The 18,112-nt window shown below is 33.9% G+C and overlaps 1 protein-coding gene and 1 long non-coding RNA gene across 6 annotated transcripts in view; one reads left to right on the forward strand and one right to left on the reverse strand.

Annotated features, from left to right (window-relative positions):
* LOC143249323 (uncharacterized) overlaps positions 1 to 18,112 on the forward strand; it is a 97,481-nt gene that overhangs the window by 28,618 nt on the left and 50,751 nt on the right. For 4 of the 5 annotated variants that reach the window (XR_013027723.1, XR_013027722.1, XR_013027720.1 and 1 more), the window contains exon 1: positions 15,115 to 15,612. The exons of the other annotated variant lie outside the window; for it this stretch is intronic. This is a non-coding gene — a long non-coding RNA (uncharacterized LOC143249323). Of the gene's footprint in view, positions 1 to 15,114; positions 15,613 to 18,112 lie in introns of those variants that run through there. 5 annotated transcript variants of the gene reach the window in all.
* LOC143249322 (transcription factor Jun-like) lies at positions 12,284 to 15,042 on the reverse strand. Its single transcript, XM_076498951.1, has one exon. The coding sequence runs from the start codon at positions 14,778 to 14,780 to the stop codon at positions 13,827 to 13,829; it is 954 nt and encodes a 317-aa protein (XP_076355066.1). The 5' UTR covers positions 14,781 to 15,042; the 3' UTR covers positions 12,284 to 13,826.

The following is an 18,112-nucleotide window of genomic DNA, read 5'->3' on the forward strand; positions in this document are numbered from 1 at the left end:
TGAAGTTAATCAGAAAGTTACCCATTAGGCTATCTGGATAGCGAAACCCGTTTGCTACCGTTGTACGTCTGGAGACATACCCGCTGTGTTACTGGAGGGCCGAGATGGTGTTACTAAGCGCATGATTATGATGTCTTTGTTATGTTTTAACCTTTGACCCTTGATTTCTTTCTTAAAATATTAGAAATAAATTTGTTCTATATTTGATTCTAGTCTAGCTCTGGCTTTATTCGTCTAAATTGTACACGTAAGGTAGGGTATGTGACTATCTGTAGGTTAATATCAGAAGTAAACAGTAAACTAAGAAATGATTAGACACACGCGCACTTGCATCAGCACGTACTTTAATCACAGGTTTTTGTTTTACATTAGATGTACTTAACAATTTAAAGTACCCTTTCTCCATCCTTTCTGGTCCGGCATGGCGAGGTGTTAGGGCACTTGACTTGCAATCTCAGGGTTGCTGGTTAAAATCCCTGTCCCACCAAACCTGCTCGTCATTTTAGCCGTTATAATGTGTCGATCAATCTTACCATTTGTTGGCGGTCAATGGTGATGATTAGCGGCCTTCCTTCTATTGTTTCTCTGCTAAAGTAAGGACGTCTAACTCAAATAGCCCTCGTGTGGCTTTGTGTTAAATTCAGAACAAACCTTTCTGATATTTACTGTGAAACTCACCTAGTTACAAATAAATAAAATCATGTTGAGCAAATATAGCTTGTTTATATGCAAAAACGGCTCGTTTGGGTTGAGAAAATATTTTACATAGAAGAGCGAACAACGTTTCGACCTTCTTCGGTAATCGTCAGGTTCACAAAGAAAGAGGTAACTGACCGGAAGCTGACCACATGTTTGAAAGGGGTTGTGTAACTGAGTGTCGGAATGTAGAGGGCGGTATTAGATGTTTGAATATATAATATTATTTATTTTATTATATTAATATAGGTATAAAGGCGTTCCTTTATATTGGTTTATTTTGGGTTTAAGTTGTTGAAATATAGCTTGTATTTGCTTCAAAATCGCTGAATAACTTTCTATACTCACAATCTGTGAAATGTTTTAATACATTTATGACAAAATAGTAAATTTCATCTAGTACAACTACTGCACAACTTCTGCAGTTTTAATCAAATTTCGATGAAAAACATTTTGTTTTGTTTTGTTATAAAACCAAAATCAGAAACAAACAGAGGTCAACATGCATATATCTACTTTCCTTTCATTTTACCCTTCAATAGGTTATAAAGCTAAAATACGGGTTTCGATACCCGTGGTGAGAACAACTCAGACAGCCTATTGTACAGCTTTATGTTTTATTTTATATATAACAAGCACATAAATAATCATTTCCTTTTAATAATCAAAAGCTTTGTTCGTCAGATATCGTTCAAGTCGTAATTAATAAAGCTACAACTTTAAAATATTGGGCATAGAAACTTCCCACTTCTGTAGAGAATGATCGTAACATTATAATAACTATCGAGATCATGCTTTTCTGTACTTTAAACAATATTAAATTTACGAACAAAGTATGATTGGTTATTTTGTGTGAATTCATAAATATATTTCTTTCAAAGAAAAGGTTCCTGATTCAACTTTGAAATGACTCTATACGGAACGTCTTCTGTAGTTAATTGTCTTTAATGATATTTTTAATAATCGTTGGGAGATAAGACGTGTAGACTTACATGTAACTTGGATCGTGTGCGATTTAGATTTAGTTGTTTTAATCTTATTATTTTCCGTTGTTTCAACACGACCGCTAATGTTTTATGTGCAAATCTGGTGAATGTCTTATCATGAAAATTGGCTGCGAAATATTGGTGTCAACAAGAAACCTCCTGTGATATTTTATCATATATTACCACTGTGTTTCCATTTATTGTCTCATAGCTACAAATGGAAGGAATGTAAAAGATTTCTCAATAATTTCAATCGAATGCAACTTGGGTCACTGCTATCCTGTTCTTTCAAACTTATTAGTTTCTACCAGTTTAATGCGAACATCTCTTGGGCATCAAAAAATCGGTTACTTGAATATCTATAGGAACATAATTATAAACTAAATTAGATATTTCTATCTAATCCTTCATTACTAAATAAGGGACGGCTACCTGGTGCCACCAGGTTAAAACTTACCGAGAATCACCGATGATGCATTAACATCTAAGGTGCCCCAGTGGTCAAGAGTGGCCTCAGGACTCACGCAAATCAACAGAGATATTCCTTCCAGAACGTTTATAAAAATAGTCAGCGAATTGTCTTCTTCTCCACACCTGAGTATTCCTGAAAACTTCTTTCAGTAAGATATCTAGTAACCAGGGTGATTTGATGACCGAAGACTATTGACGCTGTTAACCTCTCGTTACCATGAATTCATCAGAAAACAATAGACAAACCTCAAAAGTTGTACACAGAATGCGCATGTAAGTTTCAGATTATCGCTTTTTACACACGAACTAATTATTATTTTTTCTTGTTAGAGTGAAAAACAAATCACCCTTTAAACTTGGTTTTTGGTTTTCTCGTCTGTAGGATGTTGGTTAGAAGCTGTTAAACACCAAATTCAGCTATTTTTATGGTATTTAAAGGTAACGTAGATAGTACTGGTAGAGATGGACTTTTTGTTCTTTTACATTTTCACAACTTTCGTTACGTAAAACCCAGTCCTTAACAACGTGAATGTGACAAAATTCTTTATTAGAAAAAAAGGATAGATATACGTTTCTCACATTAGAATTTTAATACATATCACTCTGAAAAGTGGTATTTCTTTCAAGCAATACAAAAATCATTTCACAGAGAAAATTTATTTTCGGTTCAAATGTTAATGTATCCTAATAGGATACACATTTTACCTTAAGTTTACTTTCTTTTTTAAAACTTTAACATTTTTACAAGGAACATAACTGTCTAGTGTTTTTACCGAGTCTGTTCACTATGTATTAGCAGTTTCACTTAAGACGTTCTTCGTTTAATTTACAGTTTCTCCTAGTAAATAAATGGTATTAAAAGATTAAATAAAAATATTGTGTACATATATAGTTTATCAACGTTAATTTATTAACAGAAATATTAACTTGACATTTACGTTTTTTAAATCAGATTTGATTGGTGGAACGTGTATTTTATGTGTTATTATTGTAATTATGTTATGTATAAATTAAAACAAAAAAGTGTGTGTGTTTTTTCAGAGCAAAGCCACAGGGGGCTATCTGCGGAGCCCACCGAGGGGACTCGAACGCCTGATTTTAGTGTTGTAAATTCGGAGACATACCGCTGTGCTAGCGGGGGGGCAAAACAAATCACACGTAATAAAAATGGCATTAATGGTGTGTTTCTGATAGCTCGTTTCAAATATTTCAATTATATTATTCGGCGGGTTATTTATATTTACGAATTAATGTTATAATGAATTCAGTTTTCTCATTTTTGGGAAAACGTTCGCTCTGAGCCAATTATATTATTCTTTTGTTTTTGTTGTTTAATATTGATTTCTTTATTGTGTACTGATACATCGGACTGATGTATAAGTTGTGACACGTAGCGGTAAAAATTGGCACTTTTCATCGTTATTGCATTATTTCAATTTTGCATGAAGCTGAGCGCGGCTCTGTGGGTCTGGTTAGCATGCTAACTGTAGAGCTGAGGTTCCGTTGTTCGTATCCTATTACTCCGAAGTTGTGGGTGCGCTACGAAAGTGACGGTGAAGTTTCACCATTCGGTCGGACAACACCAATAGGTGGTGTTGATTAACTGCCTTTTCTTTGGTCAATTACTTCAAACTAAGGAACGTCTAACGCAGATAGTCCTCGTATCATTTAGCGCGAAATACAACAACAAACAATCCTTGCGATGATTTGAGCTTTCAAGAAATGCATATTTCAATTAGATATGTGAAAAACGGACATGTGGTGAACACATGTCATTTGGCTATATCATTTCGTATTTCTTTACTTACAAACAGTGAAATCTGATGATAAAATCTGTACGTACAAATCAACATCCTGGAGTTTAGTGGCTAAGGCTCAAACTCGTGATCTAAGCATCGTGTCTTCGAATCCCCATCAACGAATATGCTAGTGTTTTCAACAGTGGGGACGTTATATCGTTTCAATCAATCCCATTACCCGTTAGCAAAAAAGTAACCCAAGAGTTGATACTGGTTGGTGTTGACTAGCTGCCTTCTCTGTAGTCTATCACTTTAAAGTTAGGGACGGCTGGTTCAGATAGCCCTCGTGTAGCTTTACACGAAATTCAAAACAAAACAAACTATTACCCTTTATGACATGCAATACAATGAAATATTGAATAAATTTTATGTTGAAAATAATAACAATAATAAGTAAATAAAAACGGCAGCTAGTGGAACGTCAGTACAGCCCGAAACCGTTGAAGCATCACAAAAATCCGTATAATAAGTTATATGAGAGAAGTCTCCGATTTATTATGTTACGTACGTTACGTATTACGATTTCAAATAGCTGGGCATTTTAATTTTAATTTAGAAGTTATTTAAATGTTGACATGTATCAAATTTATGATATTTGCCAATAAGGTTGATACAAACAGTTTTCTTTCTCAACACAAATATATATTTCAATATACAAATAAAAACACAATTTATAATAATGGTTAATAAAAATAATAATTTATATACAAAAGTTTTACAAACTTACAACCACTACTGGATCTTCTATCTGATCTAGAACTGAATATTTTATCGATGGTACACGAAAAGCGAATCAGTTACAATTTATATGCAAAGGTTTTGCAAACTTACAAACAATATTAAGTCTCCTATCTGGTTGAAACTGAATACTTTATCAAAGGTTCACGAGGCGCAATCTCCCAGTGACACAACGGGGTATCCAAACTCCCACTGCTAGAAACCGGGTTTCGATAATCCGTAATGAGCAGAGCACACATAGCCCAGTGTGTAGCTTTGTGCTTAACCATAAACAAACAAACACGAGGCGCAAATTAATTTTATGTTGATACACAGATACACTTCACATGATGGGAATGCTAGCTAGCTTTATTTTTCACACGCGAGTTATTTTTTTTCCCGACGACAATATCTAATGTCCTCCTATAAATACTAACGTCCTACGTTAATTCACTGAAGTTTGTAATGTTTAGAATATATAAACGTTCCTAGTTAAATATATATAGTTTTCTGATTAATAAACATTAAACACAATGATAGCTTCCGAGGCTTATAGTGTACTTACTGTAGCTGACCAACAATATTCTCTTATTGTCTCTCGGCGTCTTGCGATCGCTTGTTTTTATACTCATTAGGCGAGGTTCTCGAAAGTTTAACAATATTCAAAGATACGCTAATGTTTTCGTAAAATATATATTGTTAATTCTTACTCTCGAGAATCTTCTACCAATTTAGAGTATAGGTGAGACTTGCGCAATACACCTCCAACAGTATACGTCACATGCATCAAACTGAAACAAACTCGAAATAAAACTTTGTAGAATAGACGGTAATTACCTGTTGTGAAGACACAAGTGTAGAGGAAGATGTTTCGAATGTCTTCCGCCTTTTGTTTTCGGCGTTTAATCATGAATACTCTGCCTAAACAATATATCAAAGAATGAAAAAACTCAGATATTAAAATAAATATATAAAAATAAATCCGTTACACCTGTCTCAACATACACCCCTTCTGCCCCTCAGCACGAATCCACCTTCAGCATTCTTCTCATCAAACTCGCCTAAAGCCCTTGTTATTGACACTTCCGCTGATTACAACCTATCAGTCGAGCCCTTCCTCACTTCCGCCCCCCTGTCAGCGACCTCGAAAATTCCACACAGTCAAATCCCAATCTGAGCTCCAGAAAATTCCTGACAAACATCCACGAAGCACTAATTAATCTACAGCATCAACACTTTCCCACCAACTACTTCTTTTCGTTCAGTAGGTACTGATAATGAAATTGGCGCCTTACCAGTGTAAATGTGTTTTTTTTTTCCGGGTACTTCCTCCCCCACACATCAAAACTCTAGACATAGGATTTATAGATTCCAGCCTCCCTAAAGGACCATACGTCTGATATCGGCCGTTTATTTGTTATTTATAATCTAACTTATCCTTTCATTAATCTTATCAAGCTTTCAGTTGGTTCAAGTTATTCATAGTTCAACCCTTATATTACGAATCAGACGCTCATCACCTCTAATCCACGAGATGGATGAAGGAAGATTTCCGTATCTTCGAACGCCTTTGATGATTAATTATTTTTTCCAAATTAATTAATTTAGCATCAAAACAAATGCCAAACAACTGGTGTCATAATTTCATGAAGAACTGTAGTCAAAACAATGAAAATAAAAGTTTCTGTCATAGTCTTATTGCTATATACACATCAAGTTTCACAAAACAGAAAGTATCCCACAATTCCCACAGCATGCAAGTAAGTACTCCACCAAAAATAATAAATTAAGGTTGGAATACAAAACAGACTTTATTACCAAATAAACGATGAAAATTGGTACTTGACTCAATCTACTGTGAAACATAGTTTTTTTCACAAGTCAACTTCTCTACATACTGAAAAGCAACAAGTCGCCCAATGAGATGATTATTCTCTGAATATTGTATTTAAACCTGAACTCTGACATTACCTTCCAGAACTCTTTAAACATGTTGATTACAAACATGTTTGTTTGTTTAAATTACGCGTAAAGCTACATGATGGCTATCTGTACTAGCCGTCCTTATTTTAGCAGTGTAAGATTAGGGCCAACCATTTTATTAATGAATAATGGGATTGACGGTAACATACAACGCCCCCACAGCTGAAAGGGTGAGCATGTTTGATGTAACGGGGATTTGAACCCACGACATCCTCAGAATACGAGTCGAGTGCCCTAACTACCTGGCCATATGAGTGAACTTTCCTATGTGTGTGTACTTTTCTATCTATTGAGTAAGACAGATGCTGGTACAAAAGAATTAAGGATTTATCTAATGCACTATCCGCATGCCCATTAAAACACATCTGTACTAGACCTTAATAAAAGGCAAGATTAGAGTCGTTTACTGTTAAGTATACCTTATACTCGCAGAATAACTAATATTAAAAACTAAAAATTAATATTAAAAGCCTAGAGTAGTCTTTCACGTCTCTAAATTGGTTTTCTTCCTTTTGGGGTAGACTTTAAACCTTCATCAGCTAGCTGGTGCACTGATTGTGACAAAACAGTTATAGTAATTAGCAACAAATGTGTATATGTGTACATATATATATATACAGTTGATAAAGTAATTTATCATAATCGGTACACAGTGATTACACTTATCAGATAAAGTACAGCAGAACAAAAGTATTCCCTTCAAGGTTTACTTCAGTCTAAGTTATTTATCCTGTTGTTTAACTGCACGGTTTCCCTAACATACGTAACATCAGCAAACAACTAACTAAACTTCAATGCATCTTATGCAATTCTTTTACATCGTACAAAAATATATATATACAATGTATTTCTATTTCGTAATTCAAAAGACATTTCCACAACGTTAAATACGTAAATGAGTATATATGATATAAAAAAGACATTTATTATGTTTAATAATAATGACAATATTTGGCCTCAAATAATAATACATATTATTCTTATTGCTTTCTCAGTAAAAAAAAAATTACATAATGGACTTTCTGCATTTTGTCCACCGCGAGAAATCGAACTCCAGATTTTTGTGCTGTAAGTCCATAAACCAAGGGACCTATAGACATAACATATCATTAATGACGCATATACAAGAATGTTAAAGAAAGTTCATTAACCTGGCAAGTAAGTGATATCTGTAGCTGCGTGATTTGCTTCCTTACCACCATCTACCCAATTTTTGTGGTGCTACACGAAAAGAGTGCTATTCTAATCACACGTGATATTCAGTGAAAATCAATATCTCCATTCCAATTCACGCAACCTGAACCACAGTTTATCGCCAGGTACGTACGTATATGTATATATATAAGTTGTTAATCTCAGTACACACGATATCACAAACAAACAAAAAATCACTTAGGACAAACTCCAGTAGCACAAGAACTTTTCCACCAACATTTATCACTGTCCAGGTTACTTTCAGTGCTCTTTTAAAGACATAGTTTTCTTAAACTACATCTGGAAGGATGGTACAGACTTACCAGACCTAAAATTGTGTTTTTCAGGCAAATACAACCTAAAGTCACGCCTATCAAAACACGTGAACCCTAAGGGAGTTTCTCCGGTAAACATTTGCACGTGCTCAGAAAGCACGGACTGTTTAATTACCTTGTGCCTCTGCAGTTGTCTGAATTTCGGAACTACCAGAACATTTAATAAGTAGTTTGGAAAGTGCTAATCAACATTACAGAGATGTCTGAACCGCTGTAATCACGTAACTAACACAAAATATCATGCATATATTTACCTCGGTAAATTAAGTCTGTTTGTTCCACAGTTAAGTCGCTTTTGTGTAGCATTTTGCAAAGAGTCTGATAAGTGTCCATTACTTTTTTTTATTAGCCAGACTAATGTTATACAATACAATACAGTGCTAATTGTTCTCTAGTATTTATCAATCTTCTCCACTTCTATTTCATACCCCCCCCCCATATCTGCCTTATTTGGAAAGAAAAAAACAAAGAGAGTTGCCAAATTTCCTTTAGCTGAGGCCTAGCAATTAATGCCTGGTTTCTTCGTTTGTAATGTTTATATCATCACATGTTCCACGTTAAATATCCTAAATATTCTATCAATATGTGTTTTTTTCACATAGTGATTGTTACTGGGATTTATTGAACTTGGTGTTTCTGTAAGGATCTAACTTATGTTTTTAAGAAGAAAATGTTTTTCCATTAATCAAGTGTCAAAACAGTATTAGAAATAAGTAATCCTCTAGACTGTGACCCATGAACAAAAATTAGCATAGTATAACTTATCGTTAAACACAAAGTTACACAGCTGACTCCACCTGCTCCGGTCACCGCGGGTTTCGAACCCCGGTTTAGAGCTGTATAAGTTCGCATACACACTGCCACTGTGCCACTGGAGAGCCGTAGCAAACTGTGGTTGATATAAATTTCCAAATATAATGCTCGAAGCTATTGGTGAAACTTCATAATTACAGAATAAGGAAAAGCTGTTCGTTTCACAACATTTGTGAGACGTACAATTGTCTTCTTTTTCTCCAGTTGTGTAATAATATTAACACCTTTTAAATCCCACGCCATAAAAGAGTGATTGCAAGTCCTATAACGTATATCTGTGGTATTAATATTGAAACTATACATATTCTTTACGAGTTCGATACATCCACTGTGACTGTTAGTTTGTATTTAACACATATACATATATATTATATATGTGTGCGTGTGTGTACCTGAGGTTGGTATCAGGTGATTTTCTAAATATTCAATCACACCGACATAAAGTCATATAAATCTTTATAGAAGCATTTTCTGTTTCTGGGAATTATTAGAAACCAATAAGGTTGTTTTTTTTTCTAGTCGTTTATTTTTTCAGCTCCCACACTTTGTTTGAAACGACTTCCAAATTTTAGTTTGTGATTTTTCATTTGTTAGCCAATAAACCTTTTTTATAAAGCCATTTTAACCTTAATAGTTTTTACATTGATATTTAAAAGTTCTAAACTTTCAGACATGGTACACAAACAACAAATCATAATGTTACTTCACAGTTGACGTGTTTGTTGTGTACGTTTAATTCCTCATCAAGTAGTTACCAAAAATAGATTTTGTTTTATAACAAAACACTAAATATTTTAAATCTGTGACGACTTGAATCTATTAATTTATTGACATTAATTTTTAGGGAGTCCAGTTTATTTGCTATTTATGATTAACGTGAATGTACAGTTATCCTGATATGCTGGATGATGTAGATCAAAGTTAATGGTGTATTTCTTTGAATGGAAAGTCAGTAGAGGAGGAAATTATATTATCATTTAAATATAATGTATCTTGTTGCAGCAAATAAAGAAATGAATACAGAAAGTCACCAAGGTTACACTGCTGAGCAAGAATTAAAAACACTCGATTTGAGTACGACTGAAAGTAACGACACTCCCCACCAGCTTGAGCCCTGTACCTTTATAAACTCACAGCTGCTAAATATTTACATATATGTGTATTTGTGTTTTAGAATATAATATTTCTAAGTGAAACTAACATCTCAAATGTGAGCAAAAATATTATTCAGCGGTACAATTTATCAGGTCATTCCTTAAGTAATGTTCGATTTTAAGTTCAGAAAAAGAGAAAGGATTTCAAACACTTTTAATGTTATTTAATCAATAACGTATGTTCCATTATTATTAATTACTTCCTGCCAACGATTCACTTGCTTCTGAATGCCACTTCTATAAAATTCTTGAGGTTTGAAGTAAAAGAATGTAGAGAGGGTAGTTTTGACATCTTCATGTGTTCCAAGCTCTCTTCCATCAAGATAGTTTTGCAAACTTCAGAATATATAATAATCAGATGGGGCAAGATCTGGAGAATAAGAAGAATGTGGAAGTTTTTCCCAGTCTAGTTCTTCAATTTTTGTAGATGTGATCCTTGCTGTATGGAGCCTTGTAACAGAACACCTTTACGTTTGACCAAAGCAAGCCTCTTTTCTTTCAGTACAACATTCAAGCGCTATAACTGCTGACAAGAGAAGTCTTATGTAATCGTTACATTGAATGGAAGCAACCCAAAGTAGATCACACCAACAGTATATTTGTTTTGAATTTCGCGCAAAGCTACTCGAGGGCTATCTGCGCTAGCCGTTCCTAATTTAGCAGTGTAAGACTAGAGGGAAGGCAGCTAGTCATCACCACCCACCGCCAACTCTTGGGCTACTCTTTTACCAACTAATAGTGGGATTGACTGTAACATTATAACGCCCCCACGGCTGAAAGAGCAAGCATGTTTGGTGCGACTGGGATTCGAACCTACGACCCTCGGATTACGAGTCGAACGCCTTAACACGCTTGGCCATGCTAGGCCGATCACACCAACAATATCCCACCAAACGCTTAACAAGACTTTCCTAAGGTGGAGGTCCATTTTGGGATGTGCTTTAGCCAGTATACCTGCACTGAGCCATTTTCTGCGGCGATTAACATTTTCATAAAATATCCATTTTTCATCTCCAGTCACTAACCTGTCCAAAAAAGGTGAGTTACGTTCACGAGAGTGCAAATGTCCACTCTTTTTCTAAGGTTGGCTTCTGTCAAATCATGGGGAACCCATTTTCCAAGTTTTTACACCTTTCCAAACTATTTAACTATTAAATGGGTTGAATTAAGCTTCTGTGCTAGTTCTTCAACTGTTACAGCACAATCTTCATCAAGTACAGCCAACAGAAAGTCATCATTAAACTCAACAGGACAACCTGAACGTGGCGCATCATTTATGCTGTAGTAGCCTGACCTAAACTTCTGAAACCATCTTCTTTCATTGAAAACAACACACCATAAACACCTTGAATGTTTCGTGTAGTTTCTGCTGTACTATTGCTTTTTTTTACCTCTTAAAGTATTATGTGCCTAATGTGCTCCTCAGACACATCCATCTTCATAAGGATTTATTTGAATAATGATCTGAAAAACTGGAGTTGGGTTAGTTTCTTTTATTTGTCTGAACACTTTTATACACATCCTACTACATATTTTAGTCATTAAAGCCTTCTACAAAGACAGAAAAAATGATGCACTTTCTGCATTAAATTTTCGGACATTACTTATGGGATGATCTCATATGTGTGTGTGTGTGCAAATTCAATTTTTAATATAAAATTAAAATTCTAATGTTCACATAACAATATACGTATCTCATACTTCGCTAATATGAAATCTGATTTGCTAGCGAAACTCTTCACCACTTACACTACGTAAACAAGTTAGGTATTTTACAAATAAACGGGTGTATGTGTGTTTCATATAGCAAAGCCACATCGGGCTATCTGTTGTGTCCACCTAAGGTAATCGAACCCTCGAACTTAGCGTTGTAAATTCGTAAACTTACCGGGAGAGACCAATAAGTGGAACATGTCTGTGTGTCTAAACATTAAAGTGATACTAATCAAGTACTAAATAAACTTGAAAAACATGCTATGAAACGGGTTACTGTCCTCACCGTTTTTGATTTTTTGGATTTGTATTTGTTTTTTTAAATAAGGTTTACATGTATTGTTTTATACTAAAATACTGCACTGAACAAATAACGTTTTCATTCGTGATGCAATTTACGTAGAATATTCAGACCACACTGATTTAAAGCCCCTGAAAACTTTTAATGAGCTTTTATTTACAAATGTTTGAAATATCACTAAATATCAGTACATTATTAACTGGTGACTTAGAATATCATTCCACGAGACATCTGCATAGATAAAGTTTTTATAAACATAACTTAAGTACAATTTATACAAATGGTTTTTGGTAATAGTATTACAAATACTTAATGTAAACTCCTTTGCCCCTTGCACATCAAGAAAAATATTTCTTATAAAAATGTTCATAGTCATCGCTTTCCTAAATCACGTGTATGTAGGACGAAGTTTTCATAGGATCAATAGATGGACGATATTTAAATTTCTCTTTTCATCATTTTCTAAAATTCTTGGTAATAGTGGTTATAACATCTTTAGCTTATATAGTATAATATATAGTTCCTGTGCTAAGACGAAAGCAATTGCGTTCTTTGTTGTTAATATTCTACGACTACTTGTTTATATAAAATCAAATATTTAGTTCTCTTTTGTTTGAAAATTTTACACAGTGCCTTTTCTTAATTTATCATATAAACATCAAAATGGCAAATATTTTCTACCTACTGACTGGTAGTAGACTACAATATGCAAACCGTTTATTTCCAATACTGAAAAACTTAATTTTACGTTCAACTTAAATCGCTAACGAATATTTATTGCATCAATTACGAATCTCAAGTTTTGGGGAATTTCATTGTATATTATTAAATTATACGTTCAGTCTTTCGAAGGTTCATTTTCTTGGCACTCTCGGGAAGATGACGGATTCTGTCGAATTTTAAACAGCTCAATTTGAAAAAATAATTTTGTATTATAACAGTATAAATATTGCAAAACTGCTTTAAGCTTACCACATATGAAGGTGCGGAAGTTTCCAGAGTAAGAGCACTTTTAGTTAACACAAATTCTTTGTTTAGCAAAACATGACGCAGAAATTATATATTTTGTATATAAAAAATAAGGAAAAAACATTAACTGTATCACAATTTCAATTTACAAAATCCCATGATTGTTTCATTGACTACCATTTAGGCCTAATAGAATACTGAATTGAAAAATTAACAGTTGCTTGGCCTAAGAACTTTCTAGTGGATTCGCACATTATCAACAAAGGTAAATTCACTCTTAACTCGTTTTTATCCCACAAGATGGAAAGATTTCACAAAAATGCTACAAATACAATTTCAAAATAACTGAGCAAACTCAAAAAGGCTATTTTATACCTGTTTTGGAAGCCTATTTACCAAATACTTTTTACAGTTTAGGTTTTTCCAATAAGATGTACCTTTAATTTGTTGTCAAAACATACAATAAAATCAGCACACTTGTCTCTACCCCATCGTCCAGCGGTATCAAAGTATTATAAATTTGTATAGATAAGTTTTAATAGTTTCTTCCAATAATATAAGAGCGAAGCATTTTGTATTCAATACGCACACTAATGTCACCGCAGACTCGGTCGCATTAACGAGCAGTCTAATTAATCTAAAGCTGTTGGACTAAGCTTACGCGAACCACCAGTAACGAGCATACAACTTATTTGTTAGAAGGACATCATATTATTGTTGCCGTTCAAGATTTGACAGCCGCTATTCGCATGTTCCAATATTTGCTGCTTAAGAGCAGCGACTTGTTTTCGGAGTTTGTTTACTATTGCGCTTAGTTCACTATTTTCACCTTTCATCATTGAAACTTTTTCTTCCAATATGACGATTCGCTCAAGCTTACGACGACGGCACTTACTAGCTGCGATACGATTACGAAGTCTTTTTCTCTCTAATTTAATTCTTTCTTGGTCTTGCATGTCGATAGGAGACATTGGTGGTGGAGATTGTCCGAGGCTTGGAACTGTCTGAGGTTCTTCCTTAACTGGACCTGGAAGGTGGCTGTTATTTGGAACTGCGGTCGTTAGTGCAGTTTGAGCAGCTTCATAACGGACGTTAGAACTAACCGTGTAATGCTGGCCGCTTGTTGTAGCAGGCAGAGCGGAGTCTAAAGCGGATGGCTGCATACAGTCGGAGACGGCCATAGTTACATTTGTTTCGGCCGACTGGGGCTGATAGGGCAACATGGTGCATGTACTGTGGCTCACAGCTGTAACAGAGGGAAGACACACAGCACCCTTAGTTACTGGTACTGGTTGTGGGATAACATTACCTGCACTAGGTGCAGTAGACTGATGTAGCTGGTTCAGTGCTTCTACAAAACCTCTGGCATATTGTTCCTGTTCTTCACTTACAGTTTTTAGGGAAAACTGTGAAGGTGTAGGTGCTGAATTCACTCCTCCGTTTTGTGTAATGAAACGTTCTACTTCTGGTGTGCTTAATTTTAACATTTTCAAATCAGGCGAAGTCAATAGCGGATCAAATTTTTGGCGAGAATTTTGTTTTACACTGTTTAAGTCTAGAGTCATATTTCTCTTCAACATTCGTATATCAGACAAGTAGCGAGAGGGAGATTCATCGTATAAAGTTGCTTCCATCACTATGCCTGCCATTTAGCGTTAGCCACGTCTTCAAGTTAGTTGTTATTAGTAATGTAAAGCACACACACTGGTATCCTAATTAATGTTTAGCTTCGATGATATAGTCATACATAAGCTTTCTAGAAAGTGACAACTCAGCTCGCACTTTCAACTCTCATTTCAGTGACAATTTAAATTCACTCAGTGCAAACGATTTTACGTTAAATTTCTAGGTGTGCTGTCTACGTCACAAACACGCCAACGCGCTCAAGCACTCGATAATATATCTAGCCTATGGTGTTTTATAATGCTGACTCAGTTCTCCATATATGGCATAATATTATAGTTCTTGACTTCCATTGGATGTAGCTGACGTCATTTTGAACCACAGTTCACGGTTCCTGATGGGAGTGTAAGCTATTAGGAACTACGTAATAAACGTAAAATGATCACATGACTTCCGCTACGTACACGAATCAGTGGTTCTCGAAAATTTCACAGAGCTAACGGCGGCAAGTTAAACAATCTATCTGTTGTTCATTATGGTTGTGAGATAAAATATTAGTTAGTTTAATATATAAAACGTGTATTTATGTCAAGAACGCTTTTAACAAATTAATATAGTGAAAAAGCGACAGTTTGCCAACGGAACTCTTTGTGAAATGTCGGGCTGTTACGCAAACAAATTAAGAAAACTGGGAAAAAAAAGCATTAAATACGTCAAGTTGTATATTCATCGATGTGGCCCTGAAGAGGGAAGTGGAATCATTGTAATAATACATGAAGTGTTGAACCCTGATCTTGCAATGTGATTCGTCTAGCTTTTAAATGGAAATAAACATGTCAAGGCGGGAAGAAGAAAGAGGTACAAAACACGACCAAACACCGATCACTTTCTCAACATGCATGGTTGTGGACTATTGGTGTACATAAATTATTAACTGCTTTTGAAAACTTTATTTGTCTGGAATAAATAATTTGTTATCCAGATTCATTTTATAAGCAAAGTATGATATTTAAATGTTTGACAGACTACAGTATTTTTAGCATGATCTTGAGAGATCAGTTTTAAAATTTGGCTTAAATTCTAAAATGTTAAGTGAATTAAAATTCACTAGTACTAGTATTAGTACACTAGTACTGTATTAGGTATCTAATTATCATACTTCCTTATACAGTTACTTTTAAGTGTGCTACTTTTGCAGGAGTGTTTCATTTTCCGCGAAGATTTAACTGTTTAAGATGAAATAATCTAATGCAGTGAAATGTTCCAAAATCTAAATGATAATGATTAAGTGTTATTTGTTGCTTGTTCGACCTTTCAGATTCAGTATAAACACATTTGTATGTATTATAACAGAATCTTTACGTATCTTCATTTTAAGTTTTAAATTAAACAGAAATATTTTCACGTATGCCTCTTAACGTATAAAGACGTGACCATGTGGTATAAATTTTATAGACCAAGCAAGATATATGGATAAAATTAGATTAATAAAACTGTTATAACGTTTATAGCACTTAAGGTGAATTTGCAAAATTTAAAAACGTCGTTTGCTTTGCCTCACTTTTCAGATATTTGCATCTTTTATATGGTTATATGAGAACTTTGTTTTTAAATAATTAATTATTAAGCAATTTTAGAAGACTTGTATTTTGATATCTAATTTTAGTAACAAGTTTTGTATTTTGCAAAATAAATGTATGTGTTTTATTCTTCTTTTGTTATTTTACGTAATCGAAAATTCTGTACGGAAAATGTGTTTGTTTGTTTGTTTGTTTTTTACGATAATACTTATAACAATTTCCAGTTATGTACGTGAATGGTTTCTGTAGGCTTGTACAAGTGAAAGCTCATTAATGTTTCTCTACTATAATGACGAATGTTGTTTACAATTTGTGATACGGCTTTTATTTTTATTAAAACTAAGTTTTAAATTGAATATGAAAAATTGTGTATAATTCTTATTGTTTAAAATGTCTGAAAAAGAATTAAGTGCAACTGTTTTATATTTACATATAAATCAGGTGTTCTTTATAAGTGTGATACATCAAAGATATCATTCAATTTGAACTACATTTTGGACATCAAATTTTATGATTTATTGGAAAAAGAGAAACTAGGATGATACCTGAAATGGAAAGGTTATTCAAGGCCAGGTAAGATTTTTGAAATTGTTTTCTTTTGAAAAAAAAGATGGGTTAGAAGCGATCTGATTGACGTGTTCAATATTGTTAAGAGAATTGGTAGTGTTGATGTATCATCTTTTCTGGTATTTAATGGTAATACTAGGGGACAAATACAAATCTTGGCAGGGTAGGAGTCCTCTTCACATAACGCATTTTTATGTTTCTAACAGGATAGCATTTGGCATTTGCAATGGGTTATCTTCAGACGTGGTAAATGCAGTAATTGTAATGGAATTTAAGGGAAAGTTTAGTAAGTATTTGTATGATAATGGTTGACTTTCAGTGTTTTCATTTTAAGTTTTAGTTTAGTGGATGGGACAGCCTAGATGGACAATCAAGTCTTTTGTCTTTAATTATATTTGTGTATGTATATAGAATTACTCGTGTCATAATTTATTACAGGTGTTTGTTACTACGTATGTAATAAAAAATAAAGTACAAGTGATTAGGAGCTCAAAACTGTTCCTTTGGAATAATATGTAAGTACCAGAATTTGATAAATATTACTTTTTAATGTAAGGGAAATATTTAATTACTTACTGAATGTAAATTTTAAGTACCAGAGTTAACCAGTTCACCATCAAAAACTAACACCAAAATACAAAATCCTGTAATCTGGATACATTTGAAAAATATGTATCTTCCTTCATCAGAATTCCAAGCTTGACCCTGATGAAAAAAGGTTTTTGACTTTTGTGGTAAATTTATTTTTTGAACCTATGTTTTCCTAATATCATTAACAAATATTAAAACCTAATTGAGAGAGAACTATAATATCCAGTACATATAAGCTAAATGAATCTAACCACAGAATGCTATAATTTATAATGTGCTTATAAGGTAATAATTATTCCTTAATTAATGCACAATTTTAAAACATAAACTCATAGCAATGGGTTATTAAAGTATTAGAATTAAATTACATGGCTTAAAAATACTAATAATTAAAAGAGTTGGCAAACTTTGCCTTTGTGGTAATTAAAAGTTTATTTTTAGTCATCAGTATAAGAGTTGTTATTAACTACAACTATGAGGTTATATAAAAAATGTTGTTCAAGTTTATCCCCTCACATTAGGTACCTGACAACCAAAAAATTACCAGTGAGATCCCACCAGATTTTGACACACATTTTTTTCAAGTTTGTTTCTTTATCAAATTGCTTGTGTCCATGATT

This window comes from Tachypleus tridentatus, chromosome 4 (genome assembly GCF_004210375.1).
Source record: "Tachypleus tridentatus isolate NWPU-2018 chromosome 4, ASM421037v1, whole genome shotgun sequence".
In the NCBI taxonomy this organism is placed as follows: Eukaryota; Metazoa; Arthropoda; class Merostomata; order Xiphosura; family Limulidae; genus Tachypleus; species Tachypleus tridentatus.

Excerpts from the sequence above, each read along its gene's own strand:
- LOC143249322 (XM_076498951.1), bottom strand. The coding sequence starts at position 14,780 with ATGGCAGGCATAGTGATGGAAGCAACTTTATACGATGAATCTCCCTCT.